General features: G+C 37.0%; 1 protein-coding gene across 1 annotated transcript in view; it reads right to left on the reverse strand.

The window, feature by feature from the left end:
- SLC27A6 (solute carrier family 27 member 6) overlaps positions 1-18,964 on the reverse strand; it is a 74,169-nt gene that overhangs the window by 43,367 nt on the left and 11,838 nt on the right. The window contains exons 2-4 of the mRNA XM_032156528.2: positions 10,999-11,202; positions 7,534-7,692; positions 5,823-5,947 (exon numbers count right to left, since the gene is read on the reverse strand). Of these exons, the coding sequence (XP_032012419.1) occupies positions 5,823-5,947; positions 7,534-7,692; positions 10,999-11,202 (488 nt within the window). The remainder of the gene's footprint in view (positions 1-5,822; positions 5,948-7,533; positions 7,693-10,998; positions 11,203-18,964) is intronic.

Consider the following 18,964-nt stretch of genomic DNA (forward strand, 5'->3'; position numbering starts at 1 on the left):
ACCAAAAGTATTCAGAATCATAAGGATGTTTTCTTGCTCCCAGGGAATTTGCTAGCTTTTGAGAAAACAAAATAAGGAAAAGGGATATAACTTTTAGAAAATGTATTACTAATACATATAGACTATGCCTGGAGAATGTCAAAATGTGGGTGTTCTACATTGACATATATAGACAAATGATATAGCCTAAATGTCAAACTACAAATTGTAGCTTGAAAAATAAGCATCATACATGCATCACACTATAGGTCCTTGCTTTGTTCATTAGGTCTTGTCTTTTGTACTATTCGAGCTTCAGATTCCTACATCCAATTGCCTATTTAGCTTCTTAATCTGGATGCCTAATATATCCAACTTAACAGATCTAAAAAAATTAATTTTAATTCCTTGAATCTCAGTTTTCTTCATCTCAGCAAATAGTTCATAATTTGCCTACATGTTTGAACCAAAAACCTAGGACTTATCCTTGATTCTACCCATTCCTTCACTTCCTATCCTTGATCTAACAAGTCTTGTTAGCTTTCCTTCAAAATAGATCCCAAAGTGGTATAATTTTTTCCAGTTTTTCCTTCATCTTTTTTCAACTACTCTGATGGGAATAAAATCCAAGTTTCTCCTCCAAGATTACAAAGATTCAAGCCCTACAAGATCTGGTCAATGGATGTCCCAGCATACCCTCCTTCTCCTCAAACATTCAGGTGGTGTTTTCTGTGGGCCTCTTCCTTTTCAGTTTCTTCTGTCATGACTGCAACCTCCCAGCTTTTCTGTGCCTGGATCCCACTTGTCATATCAGGTCCTCAGCTCATAGATTACTATTTCTGTGAAGCCGTCCCTGACCACCAAATCTAATTAGCAATGTCCTACTCCCACAGCCCATCATTCTCCATCACTGTACCCTGTTTTGTTTCTTCATAACCCTTGTCATTGTCTGTAATTACTTTTCCTCTGTGTTTGCTGGGTTTATTTTCTCTCCCCCTCATCAAAGAGAATATAAATTCTAAGAGAGAAGCAGTCTGATTTGTCCTGTGTGTCCCTGTATATCTAATCCTACAATATTACTTGAATGAATGAATGAATGAATGAGCAAATGAATATGTTACATATATGGTCTATCCCTAGATATATCCCTAGATATGGCTAACTGTTGACTGTGTTAGGTAGAATTGTTTATATAAGACAAACTCTGCAGCAAGACTCCCCTAGAGGATCACTGATGTCTAGAGTTCCAACACATTCCTCACCAATCAATATTAAAGACAACATTAGTATTAAGAAAATATAGAACTAGAGCCAATAAGATCGTATGATGGTGCTTTAGTGACATAGAAAACTTGGAAGATTAAAAGTGAGGAAGACCTGCTTTCCTAGTCTCAGGGGAAGAGAAGAACAACTTCATCTCACCATGACTAACAGGAGTCAGTCTCTTTTTCTGAAGATAATGCTGCTGCCAGCAGTTTTAAAGAAGTACATCTAATGTTTATGCCAAAAGAACTTTTGTAACTGGAGTTTTGAAAAAGAGAAGTGGGGGATGGGGTGCAAGTTTGAAAGATGGGAATGGAAAAATGCTTCTGGCCAGAGAAAGCCAACCCTAGGGAGTTTTTGTTCAGCTACACATAAACATTCAACTCACACTCTGACTTCTGCCTGCAGGTAAATTTCCTTTGGAATATGCTACTTACCCTGAGATTGTCAACAAATCTGAATCTATTTTAAAAACGTATGGTCTTGCTTTCTTTTAAATAACTGTCTGTGGGGCTTCAAACCATGGCTTATGAGACATTCAATTTTAATTCTTTGAAGGTGAGGACCAGGACCATGTCACGTGTTCATTCTCTGGCTCTACCTGAATCCACTGATGTGCTGGCTGGGCAGCAGAAACTGCCCCTTCATTTCAAGGGAATGTCATTGAAAGGAATATTGGACAGCAAAAATGTAAGATCTCCTTGGAGGGAAAAGATGTCATAATAGAATGAATTTCTCCTTTTCCTAATTTTTAATGCCAAGAACAGCTTGTACTCATTTTGTGTGAGTTCATCAAAGGGGATTAGGTAGTACAATGCTTCTCTGCTTAAAAAAAAATTATTAATTTTTCCTTTGGGTAAAGCTGTATTTATTTCCTTCTTTCCTCCTCAGTTTGCATTCAGGTAAGCATTTGCAGATTATTTCATAAACATAATTTTTTTTGAAGAGATTTAGTTAAAAATTAAAATTAAAAATTAATTTTTTTTCTTTTGAGACAGATTCTTGCTCTGTCACCCAGGCTGGAGTACAGTGGCACAATCTCGGCTCACACAACCTCCACCTCACGGGGTTAAGCAATTCTCCTGCCTCAGCCTCCCTGGGATTACAGGTGCTCACCACCATGCCCGGCTAATTTTTGTATTTTTAGTAGAGATAATTTACCCATGTTGTATTTTTGTATTTTACAAAAAAAAAATCTTGTATTTTTAGTAGAGATGGTTTCCCCATATTGACCAGGCTGACCTCAAAACTCCTGACCTCAAGTGATCTGCCCACCTTGGCCTCCCAAAATGCTGGGGTTACAGGCATGAACCACCATGCCCACCCCTAAAAATTAAATTAATTAAAAAGCAATCAGGTATTCTGTTTTCAATTCTCAGTTCTCTCAAATTCTCTGAAGCTATAATATTTTCTCCAAATTAGTGCAATACAGATTCAGAGAGTAAAAAGAATATTTCATTTCATTAAAAAACTTAAAGGAAAACACTGAGAAGAGATTTGTAACCAATATGAAAAACTATTAATACTTTTATTATATGAAGTGGGAGTTCAAATGGATAAGGTAAAACATTATGTACCAAACAAACAAATGAGTACAAGACACAAAAGAGACATTTTTAAAGGGAAATACAGCTGGAAAACTGTCCTGCCTTGCCAGTAATCTTAACAGAGCACATTATGTTTGTTCCTAGTCTATAAAATTATAAACAAAAGTAAATAATCAAATTTACTTTTTCTAATTAAAAACCACTGAGGCATCCTTTGTTCAAAGTATTATTGAGGAGATCAGGAAATTGGGTTTAATTCATGATATTTGAAAGGGTGGGTCTTGGAAATTGGCCTGCTTTTACTCTTACTCACCATGTTTCAAGGACTTTTGAGGGAGCTTAAAAGAGCTTCTAATTTTCCAAGAAACACAACTGGAAAACCACTACTTTGAATAACACCCAGTACTGACAGACACTGTGCAACAGGCATACTCCTACAATGTGCATGAGATTCTAAATGACTTCAACCATGTTGAACAGCAATTTAGATATATTTTCTATAAATCGCAAAGTATCCATATACTTTGACTATTTACATTCACTTCTGAAAACCTACATCAGCTCAATTGCATGAAGATACTAAATGCAGCATTATTTAAGTTGGTAAATTTTAGAAATAAGTAAATTCATATATTCAACCATTCAATAAATATTTACCGAGCAATGACATTACACAAACTGTTGTCACTATTAAAGGATGAGAGGAAACAGGAATGGTGGAGCACATGGTTTAGAAAGCAGATGAGCTTCACTAGGTGGCACCTACTGTGTTCTGTACTAAAGTCATGGAATCTCATCTGAAGGTGACCTTAATCTTACTGGAGGGCATTAATTCCCTAAATTAACCTAGTCCAGATATCACATTACCAAAAAGTACAATGAAAACTAGAAGAGAAAATATGTGAGGTTGTGGCATTCTAAGTGTATTATTGGGGTTCTTTAGGTTAAGACTACAACCCTTACCTGAAGCAAGGTCTCCTTGAAGAGACAAAGAATTGAAAAAATTGAAAACATTTATCTGGAACTCTTTGTCTTGGCTATGAATCTGTGGAATCTGTAGTTATCTGAAGCACTCCAGACAAAAAATGAGTAAGGATGGCTTCTGCCACACGGAGGTGGGTCAGAAGCTCAACTGGAGGTTTCTCCTTGGTAAACTCCAAGTTCAAAATGAAAAGTCTTATTTAAATGCCTCCAGCCTAGTGTCAGCTGTGCTCTGGGTAATTAATTGAAAAATTACATGTCCAGATTTTAGCCAAAGAGAAGATATCCCAGCACACCATTCACACCTTAAGCAGATGTGATGATGGCAGAGGTGATAAGTGAGAGATCCTCTAGTCTAGGAAAGGTGGGTCTCAAAGGCCAAGGTTCTGTTGCCCCACCCCATGTAGGGCAATATCCTACTCTATTGTCATTCTTGAAGGGGCTGATGTGGATCTGATGTTTAAAATAATCAGATAATTAAAGATAAATAATTTATAATAATAAAATAATATAAAGAATTAAATAAATTTGATTAGAGAAAGTCACTTCTATATAGTCTCAAGAATGTTTAGAAAATCATAAAGTTAAAGAAGAAGCATTTGGAGAGATAAATGAAACCAGGAAAAAGAAAATAACTTCTGAGGGCAAAAAAACCAAATGAACCAATAAAGATAAACTTTAGGCTATTGCAACTGTCTCTGCTTATCCGTTTTTCAGATGGTGGCAGTTGATCAAAAGAATGTAGAAATGACTTCTTCAGGTAAGGAGACAAGTGCAAATCAAAGCAATGTGGGATTTTTTTTTAATTTAAAGTAAAACAAAAAGATATCCTAATATAATCACTTATTCAAAAGAAAAAATAGAAAATAAATTGTAACCAGTGTCAGTGGTCAGTAGTTATTTTTTTAAAGAAAAGCATTTTAAAAGATTATTTTAACCTTAGAATAACTGCTTTCTGTAAACACAGCATGAATCTAATTTCATAATCTGATGCGTGTTATGTTTATACAAATTTTAATTTGAGTCTAAACACAAAGTCTTTGGGTCTGTCCTATCCTGCTACAGTACAAAGCACATTAGTACATTCTTGGATAGCTCTCTGTTTATTTTCTTTCACTTGTCTTATTTTATCTTGGGGTATTGCATGCATCTTTGTAAGTCAGCTAAATTATGTTCTGAAAGAAGGTGAGAGACAGGACTAGCTGGATTTCCTAGGCTGACTAAGAATTCTTAAGCCTAGCTGGGGAAGGTGACCGCACCTACCTTTAAACAGGGCGCTTGTAACTCAGCTCACACCCGGCCAATCAGGTAGTAGAGAGCTCACTAAAATACCAATTAGGCTAAAAGCAGGAGGTAAAGAAGTAGTCAATCATCTATCACCTGAGAGCACAGGGGAGGGACAAAGATCGGGATATAAACCCAGGCATTCGAGCCGGCAGTGGCAACCTGCTTTGGGTCGCCTCCTGTTGTATGGGAGCTCTGTTTTCATTCTATTGTCTTGCAACTGCATACCCTTCTGGTCTGTGTTTATTCCGGCTCAAGCTGAGCTTTCGCTGGCCGTCCACCACTGCTGATCTCTGCCATCGCAGCCCCGCTGCTGACTTCCACCCCTCCGGATCCAGCAGGGTGTCTGCTCTGCTTCTGATCCAGCAAGGTGCCCACTGCCACTCCCGATCGGGCTAGAGGCTCGCCATTGTTCCCGAGCGACTAACTGCCCGGGTTTGTCCTAATCCAGCTGAACACTAGTTGCTGGGTTCCACGGTTCTCTTCCATGAACCATGGCTTCTAATAGAGCTATAACACTCACCGCACGGCCCAAGGTTCCATTCCTTGGAATCTGTAAGGCCAAGAACCCTAGATCAGAGAACACAAGGCTTGCCACTATCTTAGGAGCCGCCCGCCACCATCTAGGTAGCACCTGCCACTATCTTGGGAGCTCTAAGAACAAAGACCCGCCAGTAACAAAGGTAGAGTATAAAGAAATAAAAATAACCTTTTCTATCTCAATATTTATTCTGACATATTTTTTTTTCTGATAATGATTACGCCTACCTTAGATTGTTTGCAAAGGTAGCGGCAAAGTTCTCCAATATATTGAAACACAGTCACATCATACTTCTTGCAATCACTCCAAAACTGGCTCGCTGAAAATTTCTTCTTTAACACACAAGTGGCACCTGTAAGAAAAGACAAAAACAGGCACTAGGGAAAAAAATTCAAGGGCAGAATGAACATAAAACATAAATGATGTTTCTCTGTCTAGAACATGTATGCTCATTTTAAAACTTTAGTAACTCATCGTCATTAATTTATATCAAACTCGTTTGGAAACACTGATTTTTACCATCCAAAAAGTCTGTTAAAAATACTGTAATTCTATATTTTGACTGAAAATATGCTTTTTGCAATACCCAGGAGAAAAGCAACAGTCAAAATAAATAAAAGAGTTAAAGTATTAGAGCATGGCTATTGATAACAGTCATCCTTCTTCATAGAAGCCAAGAATATTCACTTACTTTTGAACTTGAATATATACATATTACTCATTTTTAAAACCTTAAAGCAGCCTCAACATATCTTTCTTTTTCTTTTTTTTTGAGATAGAGTCTCACTCTGTCATCCAGGCTGGAGTGCAGTGGCGTGAACTCAGCTCACTGCAAGCTCTGCCTCCCGGGTTCATACCATTTTCCTGCCTCAGCCTCCCGAATAGCTGGGACTACAGGTGCCTGCCACCATGCCTGGCGAATTTTTTGTATTTTTAGTAGAGATAGGGTTTCACCGTATTAGCTAGGATGGTCTCAATCTCCTGACCTCGTGATCCACCCGCCTCAGCCTCCCAAAGTGCTGGGATTACAGGCGTGAGCCACTGCACCCGGCCACCTCAACATATCTTGAGGTCAACTGTTAGTAAGGTTGAATTAGCAAGATAGTACTAACAAAAAAGTTCTTAAACGACTGCAGAACCTAATTTTGACAACAATGTATGTCCACTGAAGATTTTAATGTCTTTTAATATCTCATCTTTATTTATGGTGGATATTGATCATATTCTAAATATTCAATTCTAAAAATTACCGTATTATAGACAAATACAAGTAGCAAATGATCTCCACTGTTTGTATATTATGTGAGGTCTAGAAACTGACACATAATCTTGCATGTTTATGAATGGAATCTACTGAGTCACAAGCTCTACCAGCTAATTTATTGAGTGTCTATGGCGGATTGTTTGCAAAGATGGCCTCAGCAATTTCTTCAGGGCTCTTGCTTTTGCAACGTAAATTCGCTCCTTCTCCCTTCAAGAGGTGGCTTCTACTTCTCCAGCCCTGGAATCTTGAATCTAGGCTGGCCCATGACTTGCTTTGATCAATGGAATGAAGGTGAAATAACCTATGTGACTTTCAAGACTAGGCCTTAAGATTTATGCAGCTTCCATACTCACTCCCTTGGAACATTTCTGCTACATTTGAAGAATCTGGGGGTAGTTTGTTTGAGAGTGAGTGACCGCAAGGAGAGAGAAGCCCAGCCAATAGCCAGCTCCAACCACATGGCCAAATCCTCAGAAAACTGTTCTTTTCACCTCAGGAAAACACTGAATATGCCATAAAATTGTGCAGTTTTTTAAAAATAAATATTGTGTTATAATAAAATAATATGCATGTAATCACTCTAAATTCTACCGATAGAACTTCAAATGTTAATAAACACTTGTTCTAATTATTAGGTATTTTGAAAACTTATCGAAAAGAAAATAAAGCCTTACCCAACTCAACACATCCAGAAATTCCCAGGATAGCTGCTGAACTATGGTACAGAGGAAGGGTTATATAAACAATGTCATGAGCAGTACAACCAAAAGCCCACAGGACAGCAGAACCCCTTAAAACCTGCAGCTGACTAATCACAGCTGCTTTTGGTAGACCTGGAAGAAAAGAAAAGAACAGGAAATACATATACACACATACATACATATACATATGCATACGTATTCATATAACTAGAAAGGAAGTAATAGAAAGAAGACGATGCTGATAACAACTACACTAGCAATTGACACAAAATATATCAAAGTAGTCTATTTACTTTGTAAAAGAGGTCATTCTGACTTTAGCAATGCTCCTTTGACAGGTTGCTAAGTAGCACTGTATCTCAAACGCTATGTAATTTTATAGTTGGCCTTTCTGGATAGATCTAAGACTCTAGAAATTAATTACAGTGGTATCACACATTTGGTTTCAGTAGCTATCTGATAAAGAGCATTTGGGAGGTAAGTTTTTGTCAGTCCGCATGTGTCTGAAAATGTCTTTTTTTTCTACCTATACACTTGAACGGCTGCTTGTAAAGAATTCTAGGTAAGAAGTCATTTTTATGCAGGACTTTGAAGGCATTGCTCTATAATCTTCTGACTTCCAGTATATATATTGAGCAATTATCAGTCTTTCTGATTTCTTATCCTTTGGATCTAACATGGTATCTCTATTTTTTTCATTTTTGGAATCTTCTATTAGTTTTCAGTAGTCTGTAATATCATGATGACTTGTACTGGGACCAGTCTCATCTATCCATTTCGATGGGAAATTTGTAGGGCTTTTCAGTCTAACAACTCAGGTCTTATAGTTCTAGATATTTTTGAATTTGAAAAAAAAATAATTTTCACACCCCCTTCTTCTCATTCCTTCTTTATTTCTGTTCTTTTTGCCCGTTGCTTTTTTCTGTTACATTTATTTGTGTGTTCATCCTCTCATCTTTAGAACTCTTGATTTTTTGAAGATCAGCCCTCCTAGACAGAATCACTAATTTCCTAATCTTGTCTATCCTATTTTCCTTCCCTTAACTTTTGCTTTACTTTTTGAGAGATTTTCCAACACTTGTGTTCTCTGAATATTCCCCTTTTTGTAGTATGTTATTTTTATATTATTGACACTTTTTTGTGCCCATCTTTCAGAATATTAACAATAATATTTTTTTGAAAATTTCTCCTCTATCTTGTCAGTTTTCTCCAACATCCTTTTTATCTTTGGTTTGTATTGGTCTCAATCCAATCTAGAATATATTCAGGAGGATTTTTTTCAACTATCTGGAGACTATTGACTATTAGTTTATATTTAAAAGTGCAGACACAAAAACACAAAATAAACAAACAAATTATTAACTAGAATCTCTGTGCCTGAAGAACACTTATTTACTAGTTGGTTTCACTGTCCAGGACATTCTGTTGGGGGAATCCATCGTGATCAGTGTCTTTCAATTTTTACATGTGGGCTATTCAGATTCCTCAGACAAGAATCTTAAAGATCAATTCAGTCAAGTATTAAAAGAAGTTATATATATTAAAGAGAACATATATATATATATGTATATCTATCTATCTATATATATATATGTATGTATATCTATCTATATACATATATACATATATACATATTTATAGAGAGGGAGACTTTCTCTTATATGCCCTACTTTTTAAACCTCTGTTCTTCCTGGTATTTTCAGAAGTTCATCTTTTCCACAGAATATGCCTCAGGACTTCTATCAGGGTGGAAGAAGCAATCCAGGACTACAGTTCCTTAAACAGACTTCCCATAAAGTTTCCTGTTTATAGTTTCACATTTATCTTCTACTTTTTGAGGTACCTGGTACCCAATTTCTGAGCCTTTCTGGGGTTTGGTGGGGGCAAACGAGTTTTCTTCAAGGCTTCACCATAAGCTTCAGCTCCTTGGGTCTGCAGTGTCTGCCACCACACTCAGTCATCACCTCCTTTTCTAAAATTTTGTAGCTGTCATCTCTAGTTCCATTCCTTTTGTCCTAAGAGACTGTGTCTCTGTTCAATCTGCCAACTTCTAGACCTGTTATTATTCCGTAGACCTGATTAGGTAGCCCGAAGAATCTCAGAAGCTCCCTCAGTCTGGACAGAGTAGCCACACACATATTAGCACTTTTCAGTTCATTTATCAAAACTGTTCTAATCATAGTAAAAAAAAATTATATTCTCCAGTCTAAAAGGGATTACAATTAGGAACTGAATAGATTTTTAAAATGTAAGAAAAATTTTACTATGCAATAGTTGCTCACAACCTATGCACAAGAAATAAGTAACAGAATACTCTTAATATGTCTAAGTCAAATCACCAATCATCTTCAAACTAATAATGAAAGCCTATTTAGGCTACCATTAATACCATTCAGTTTTTCCTAGAAATCAATTAAGTTTAATATTTCTTTTGAATTCTCTTTCTTTTCTTTCTTAAGACTGAGTCTCGCTCTGTTGCCCAGGCTGGAGTGCAGTGGTGCAATCAGCTCACTCTGTAACCCCGAACTTCTGGGATAGAATGATTCTCCTGCCTCAGCCTCCTGAGTAGCTGGTACTACAGGTGCATGCCACCACACCTGGCTATTTTTTTTTTTATTTTTTTGTAGATATGGGGTCTCACTATGTTGCCCAGGCTGGTCTCAAACACTTGGCCCCAAGTAATCCTCCTGCCTTGGCCTCCAAAGTGTGTGATTATAGGTGTGAGTAGTCACTGTGCCAGACCCTTCTTTTGAATTCTCAGGCAGTTTTATTACTCTTTGTTATTGCTGTTGTTTACTTAAAATAAAGTTTATTTACTTGATTTTATTTTGTATCTTAGTCCAAACCTGCAGTGCCTTCAAGAGTTCCTATTTGTCACATGATTCAATTACCCTAACCAAAATCAGGAGAGCCAGCAACAGGTGCTTAAATTGCAGGTATACCTGGATTATGCTTAGGATTTAATAATTTACACAGGAATATAGAGAACTGTTTTCAAGTACATTAAAACACTTTTTAAATCCAAAAGAATCAGTAGAAACTATTTAAACTAATTTCTTCATTTTAGAGATCAGAAATTTGAGGATCAGAGAAGCTAACAAAGATCTTGCCCAAAAAATCAAGTATCAAGTATCATACACTGAGCAACAAGACTGGATCGAGGTGTTTGGACACTCCCGTGCCCTTTGTACTACCAAACTTTAAAAAATATTGTCAAATGGGACAAATGCCAAATGAACACGATGACTTTTCAAGTAAAAGTTAAGATAATTAATTTTCCATCCAAGTTGGAAAGTTCTAGCCTCTGAGATCCTTACATCTTCTTGCAAGCATGCGTTCTCAGATGGTTGGTCACTACCCGTGGTAGAAATTTGCCCAACACCGTTGCTTTGCAAATTTGTCGCCTTCATTTTAGCCTTCAAAAGAATTGGATCATACCTGTTGTTCCAGAGGTAAAAATGTAAAGACAAGTGGACTTGAGGAGTGAGACAACATGGTGGCTGCGTGGCACGGGCTCATCAGATGAGGTGCTCAGTTTTTCTTTGAGTGAAATTACACCTTGTGGAACAGAATCTTTCATCCCCCAAACACTGATATTTTCTGAGAGGCTCGGAAGGATTTCTTCTACAGTTCCAAACAAATCTAAAAGCCAAAGGGTTGGGAAGAGGTAAGCAAACCTTAAATCTCAAACTATTCACTTTGGAGTTGTTTTGTGTATTGAAACGGGTAAAATGTAAATAAAATGCTGATTTCCTTCTCATGTTGGATAAGTAATATCACAGCCATTTTATGGTTCTGTTTCAACAGGACCAACTGAAAGGGAAATTTAATTATCACCTGACAGACCAATGCAAGCAGTCCAATTCAGACTGAATTTAAGAGACTCCATTATTCAAATTATGGGTTTTCCCCCCACCAATTTTTAAATAAAACTATTTAAAACTCTGTCTGAATCTAAATTCAGGATACTGCACTAAACATTTTCCTTGAAGTACAACTTGGTAGCTAGTTATTCCAAAAGCTGTCTGTAGGTTACTCTTCAGTTCCACTGTAATGCAAAACATTCGGGAGAATCCCCTGACTGCTCTGAAATCAGAAGATCATTGTGGTTTGGAAATCATTCCAAAGCCAAAAGTTAAGTGAGTGGGGACTCCAAAATGGGGTAGGGTGGGAGAGAGAGGTGAAGATCGAGAAATTACATATTGGGTACAATGTTTACAATTCACAGTTTGAGTGATTGGCAATTTAAGGTTCAAAAAGAAAAAGGGACAAGTTTCTTAGGAAAGATCTGCTACAAGGATAACAAAGGAGCAACTGTTGAGGTGAGACTATGTTGAGTTAATCTGTGAAACTGAACCAGACCTTCTTGATTTGCCCAGTAACCCAGGAAAAAAATATCATCTGTTCAAGAGGGGAGTAGTGGTGAAAACAAGAGAGACAGAAGGTGGGACTGGGTCCTTGATGAGGAAATAATTAAGCACTGAGGTACCCAACAGTCAGTGGGATACAAAAGAAACAATGTCATCATTCCTATATAGTCTTTTCTGTAAGCAAGTGAAGCATCATTTTTTTCTCCAGAGTAGACAGGCATACAATTATTTATATTATTTAAATTCTTTTTAAATTCACCACTCCCTTACTTTAGCATGGATCTCTGACATGAAGTTCAACTTTTATATTCTACATGGCAACTCTGATTTTATTTCCTTATTTCTATAATATGCTATACATTTAGGAGGTTCAAGGGATTTCTGAGTGCTATATAGGTTATCTTAAAATCTATATTAATGTCCTTGGGGATATTAAACAATAGTACCCCACTGGCCTTTTGGAGTTAATGCAAGGAAAGTCAAACATTACTGGCAACTACCAGAAGCTAAGAGACAAGAAAAAATTATTGGATCCTTCTGAGGGAGCATGGCTCTGCTGACACCTTTATTTTGGATGTCTAGCCCCCAGAACTGTGAGAAAATAAATTTCGCTTGTTTTAAGCCACCAAGTTTGTGGTACTTCATTATAGCAGCCTTAGGAAACTCATACATCAAGCTCACAAGTTGGTGGACAGTATAATTAGTAATCTAACCATAGACTAATTAACTCTAAAATTATAAAATTACCTCACAAAAGAAATACATGGCAAAAAATAAAAAAATAATGGTGCTGAATGTAAAACAGATACAGATCGGCCAGGCCCGGGGGCTCATGCCTGCAATTCCAGCACTTTGGGAAGCCAAAGCAGGTGGATCACCTGAGGTCAGGAGTTTGAGACCAGGCTGGCCAACATGGTGAAACCCTGTCTCTACTAAGAATACAAAAAAATTAGCCAGGCATGGTGGTGGGTGCCTGTAAACCCATCTACTCAGGAGGCTGAGGCAGGAGAATTGATTGAACCCAGGAGGTGGAGGTTGCAGTGAGCCGAGATCACGCCATTGTACTCCAGCCTGGGCAACAAGAGCAAAACTCTGTCTCAAAAAAAAAAAAAACAGATCAGAATGCTCAAGTTTCTACATGAAAATATAGACCTTTACACCTAAAGCAATTACATTTTTTCTAATTTTTTCAGGAAAAATTTTAAAATAATCACAAGATATATTCTGCTTTGAGTTTGAATTCAGAGTTCTGCATTAAACATTTCCCTGGAAACATAAATCAGTATCTGGTTCCCTCAAAAGGCCAACTGTCAGTCATTGGGTTAGTTCTACTGTAATGCAATACATTGGGGGAAAACTCTTGATTTACTTTCATGAAATCTATAACCCAGATTGATCACAAAGAAGCAGCAAGAGAAATAAGTCAAGTGGGACTAATCAGTTTATAAATAAAACCTGTATGAAAGTAGAAGGCAACACAGAAATTATAATGAAGTTGATATGTGGTGGAAAGTGGGGTCATAGCCTTAAGATGTCTTATTAATTTTTATTTCTATAACAAATCTAAGGAAAATGTAAGAATCCAGGGAAAATGCCTAGTTCTACTTAACATACACACATCATGCTGCTGTATATAGATTGCTTTGGCAAAATGTGAAAAACCACCAAGGATGATAGGAGGAGTGACAAGTTAGAAACATGAAAAACTGGATAAGCAAAGGATCTAGACTTTCTTTTTTAATGTTAGTTCCAGATTTTGTTGTAATGACTCTCAGGTTTTGAACTTGTAAGTGCAAATCTCTGAACTGACTCATTAATTTCAAAATCTCTCATCTGGAATGAGAAATTCCCAGCACAAACTTTTATATGTTCTTAATGATATGTATGTCTAAATTGGGAAAATAAGTGCCAACAAAGTTAAAATATGATTAAGCGTGGCTCCAAATCTTTGTTGGAATTCTAGAGCCCAAAGAAACTGAGTATTTACCAAGAGCAATAATTTTTACGGCAAGAAAAAAGAAAGTGAGAAGGTTCCTAGGAATCAGAGGAGATACAATGTCATTTCTTTCATAAGTTACAATTAATTTTATTTAGGTGAGATGCTTAGAATTCTCAAACAGGATTTAGTGTAACCAAATTATTTCTTCAATAGTGGTAGGAAATGTAGGTGAGGATAGAGAAAGTTAAAACTTTGAAGAGTCATGTAGGGGATAAAGAATCATTATCACTGCCAGTCTTTCTTAATGAAATGAAATCTCCGCCAGGCGCCATGGCTTATGCCTGTAATCCCAGCACCTTGGAAGGCTGAGGCAAGTGGATCACCTGAGGTCCGGAGTTGAAGAACAGCCTGGCCAACATGGTGAAACCCTGTCTCTACTAAAAATACAAAAATTAGCTGGGTGTGGTGGCAGGCGCCTGTAATCCCAGCTACTCGGGAGACTGAGGCAGGTGAATTGCTTGAGCCTGGGAGGCGGAGGTTGCAGTGAGCCAAGATCATGCCACTGCACTCCAGCTTAGGGGACAGAGTGAGACTCCATCTTAAAAAAAAAAAAAAAAAAAAAAGAAAGAAAGAAAAAAAATCTTTTCATGTCCTTTAACAGTGAATTCTGAATATTGTCTTGACACAAAATAGCATTTGTTTAAATGCTTTAAGGGAATGACTTTGTCTCATGAGGATTTATGCTTCACTGCATTACCTGATACCTGTAGAATTATAAGCATCTCAAAAGAATGATGTGTGTTCTCCATCCTTCTGCTCACTCTACTTGGCCGCATACCATTAGGTGCTAGATAGATAACTGGTTACAGAAACTGAACTTTGTACCATTTTGATCGTAAACTACTGCAAGAAAATGAGTCAGCTGGATTTTCTTTTTTTTTTTTTTTTTTTTTGAGATGGAGTCTCACTCTGTCCTCCAAGCTAGAGTGCAGTGGCCCAATCTCAGCTCACTACAACCTCCGCCACCCAGGTTCAAGCGATTCTCCTGCCTCAGCCTCCCAAGTAGCTTGGATTACAGGTGCTCACCACCACACCTAGCTAATTTTTGTATTTTTAGTAGAGACGGGGTTTTTACCATGTTGGCCAGGCTGGTCTCAAGCTCCTGACCTCAGGTGATCACCCACCTTGGCCTCCCAAAGTGCTGGGATTATAGATGAGCCACCACGCCCAGCCCGACAGCTGGATTTTCTATGACCTTTAACAAAGTCTACATTGTAGGCTTAATTTCTGTTTTCAAAGAAGCATGTTCATTCAAAAATTACAAATTTTTTTTCCTCCCACATGCAATGTACTTCATTAGGTGGGGTTGCAAGTACAGAAATGTTAATTATAATCCCTGCCTAAAATCCTTTAGCATTTACTTTACAAATTGATTTCTTGTTTCTTCATCAACATTAGATCTTATTCACATTTTTGAGACTGCAAAATATATGGGTAAAAATTTTATATATCCTTCTAATATGCCATTAGTATGAGTTATATTATTTATGCTGCACTAAAAACTATATTATTCTACATAAAACAAGCTAATACTTTCAAAGATATGGAATGGGAATTGATTAATTATAGTTGTTAATACATTGGTAAGCATTTCAACTTTAAACTTTTATGCACTAATTAACCTAATATGAAATTCAGCTACAAATGGTTAACTTTAGCTTTCCATAGTGCAAAGCAACATTAGAATTCAAAGCGAAATTAGAGATCTTGCCACATGCTTATAGTTACCATCCTACTATTTAGAGCAGTTCAACAGGCTTGTCACATAATACACACGTAGCTCTGATTTCTAAGAAAATTGATGATTAAATAGGCAAAATTATTGCCCAAGAATGGGTTCCAACTTACCCTGTGGACCCCACCGACTTAAAAACAAAAACATATGGTTTCAGCAAAACACTGGAATTCTGCATTGATTCCCTAGAGTATGGGATTTTCAGCCAGAGAATCTGGATTCAAACATCGCCTCTGACACTTGCTAGTTGTGTGACCTTGGACAAGTCACTTCATTTCTCTGAGTCTCCCTCTCCTCTTTTGAAAAGTGACTCCATACAACTTATACAGTTGTTGAGATAATTAAATGGTCTATATAAACCATTCATTATGGTGCCTGACCCAGAATCAGTCCTCCTTAAATGGTGTCTACAGTGGTGGTTTTTATTACTACTACTGTTGGTTGTGATGATGATGATGATGATGACATACAATGAGCTCAAGCTCATTAAATAGAAAGTTGAAGACTAAAAAGAGGAGATCATAGACCCTGGAAAGGAGAGAAACAGGTTGGGAATCCAGGTCCTTACATGGGAGAAGTGCTTCTAGTGATTCCGGCCTGTTTTGTTTCCAAGTCAGACCATGCCCTTCCTCTTCCCACCCAAAAGGGCATAACCAGGCAGGGTGAGTTGGAGCTTCATTCCTCACTTAACATAGCGAAGTTCTCGAGGAGTGAAATACAAAACTCATGAATAACAGAAGCACAAGTCTTTCTATTGCAATAACATATTTTTTCCTGACATGATTTAACTGCCCTGAATATATGCACACAAGTTTCTAAGTGGGTTTATGTGTTTTCACTCTCAGTTGTTCCCACATTTTTGAAGTGAGCAGATTGAATATTATTATAACATAATAATATAATGTATACATTATATTATTATAACCAAAATTATACAAAAAAGAAAAAGTCAAACACTTCATGTGATGTTATTTCTAACACATCTTCTGTTGTCAATGAACAATTATTACTGAAATGGCACAAGAAGGCATGTTGCATATGGCTTGCTATTTTTCAGTAAGAAAGTGGTGAAATTAGAAAAGTAAATGCAGACCAAAGCAATCTACAGACAGACTCATTAGTAAGTAAATGATATATATATTTTTAAAAGGCAGTGAATACTAAGGCAGTATTTCTGCAAGACTCAGACCCCATCAGGGTTATTTCCCTCATGACCTCTTCGTTATTAACAGTAGAAGAAACCTCTTCTTTCTGGCCAGAGAAGAGCTAGCAACCTCACTCCAAACTTGTGTCTGAGAGCATTCCAACCTTGGCCACTGAGGGTTGAGAAGTAGTTATGGATGTACTGCTACTAGAGAGGACAAGAAAGCTGTTTAAAGCCAACTCACTAAGGTTATGTAACACACTACGTGGGTTTCCCTCCATACAACAAATCTCAAATGAAGAGACCTGAGCAAAAGCGACTTCTTAGTATGGGTGGCTGTCTCTGCCATTATGCAGTTAAAAATAATGATTGTATCCATTTGTCGAACATAATTTATGATCCTGGTATTCTGTTGGGTTCTTTACATTTAATTCACACAAGACCCAATGATAATCATTGATCAAACCTCAGTGATACAGCCTACTGCACACCTAGGCTGCATGATATATAGCCTATCGCTCCTAGGCTACAAACCTGCACACCATGTTACTGTACTGAAAACACTGCAGGCAATTCTAACACAGTAATACGTGTTTATGTATTTAAATATATTTAAACTTAGAAAAGGTAAAATAAACATAGAGTATTACAATCTTACGGGACCATCATCACGTACACATTCTATTATTGGCTTTATAATGATTTTGCCTTCTATTTTTAAGTTATACCTCCTAGAACTATGTATTCAGGCATTTCCATGTAGCTTCAAATAATAGTGTAGTTTCTTTGAAATAGAACCTTAAACACATTGTTTTGGTATATTTTAGAAAAATTCTATTTTTCATAGGTTATACAGAACCAATTCCAAACGGGTTTCATAGGCCACGCCAGATAATGTGCACTGTGATAGGTGAAGTTTTCCATCATGGCTGGTATCTGATAACTGTCTTTAGGAATAAGCCAAAGGAAAAGATTTCAGCTAAACCACCAGGCAAATGCTACTCTCGTTACTGTCACTAACAAAAATAATAGTTGCCATGTACTCAAGGCTAACTAAAAGGCACTCTCAGTGGTTTTGGGAGACAGGTAAAGTGCTATATTTTAGAAAATGAAATGGTAAACAATTAAGTAACTTTTTTAAGGTAACACAGCTTAGTAGGTTGCACAGCAGACTCAAAACGTGGTCTCTATGCTATATAGTCCAATGTTTCTGAGACTGTCAACTCCACTTTGATATAACTGAAAAAATACACATTCAGGCTACACAAAATATGAAAATAAAAGTTACCAATATTAAGACACCAAGTTTTTATACACAGATAAGAAAAATATCAAAATTTTTATGATACTATTATTTCCTTCCTACATAGTCTGAAGACTCAAAATTACTTGCAGAAGTCTTATATCTGTGTATTTTGGATTAGAGCATATATCAAATGGCATCCCAAATTTCCCTGGGAAACTTATTGAAAATTAAAGTGTTTGAGATTAAACCACGACCTTTCCCCCAATTTTTCATCTCTGATATTGCTAATATTATCTGCTGCCAAGATTATCATCTACTGATGTATGCTTTTCTGTTTACTTAGAACAAACAGAACAATGTTGGGGTGCTTTTATATCATTTACAATTTGTATGCTATTATCTCTATATCCTTCGGCATGTTTAGTCATAATCATAATGCTGCTGATGATAAATAAGAATCCTTGCCATTTTAAAGTACCTTATAGATTACAAAATGTTTTTATACATTATTTTTGGTGATCCACACTTACAGCCATGATAGGTAAACATTAACCTTATTTTAAGGATGAGGGAAGCCTGGTTATAGTGGGCAAATACTCTACTCAAGCTCATACATCTAGGCAAGGTGGCATGGGAACTAGAGTTCAGATTTTCTGATGCTAAATCATAAAAGCCTGCAGGGCTTACCTTTGTCTTTTTCCTCCTTTCTCCTCCTGCTCATTCCCTCATCTCCATCTTCTCCCTTCCCCTCTCCTTTTCTCTTTTGTTCCCCCCACCCCTTTCCTTTTCTCTCTCACCTTTTCTCTATCCATCTACTTTGAGTACCTTTTCCACTGACCTCACCTGCCTCAGGTGCTCTATGTGTATTTACAATCATAAAGCTCTCTGCAATCATAAAGCTCTCTTAGCC

Source organism: Hylobates moloch, unplaced genomic scaffold, assembly GCF_009828535.3.
Source record: "Hylobates moloch isolate HMO894 unplaced genomic scaffold, HMol_V3 SCAFFOLD_6, whole genome shotgun sequence".
Lineage (NCBI taxonomy): Eukaryota > Metazoa > Chordata > Mammalia > Primates > Hylobatidae > Hylobates > Hylobates moloch.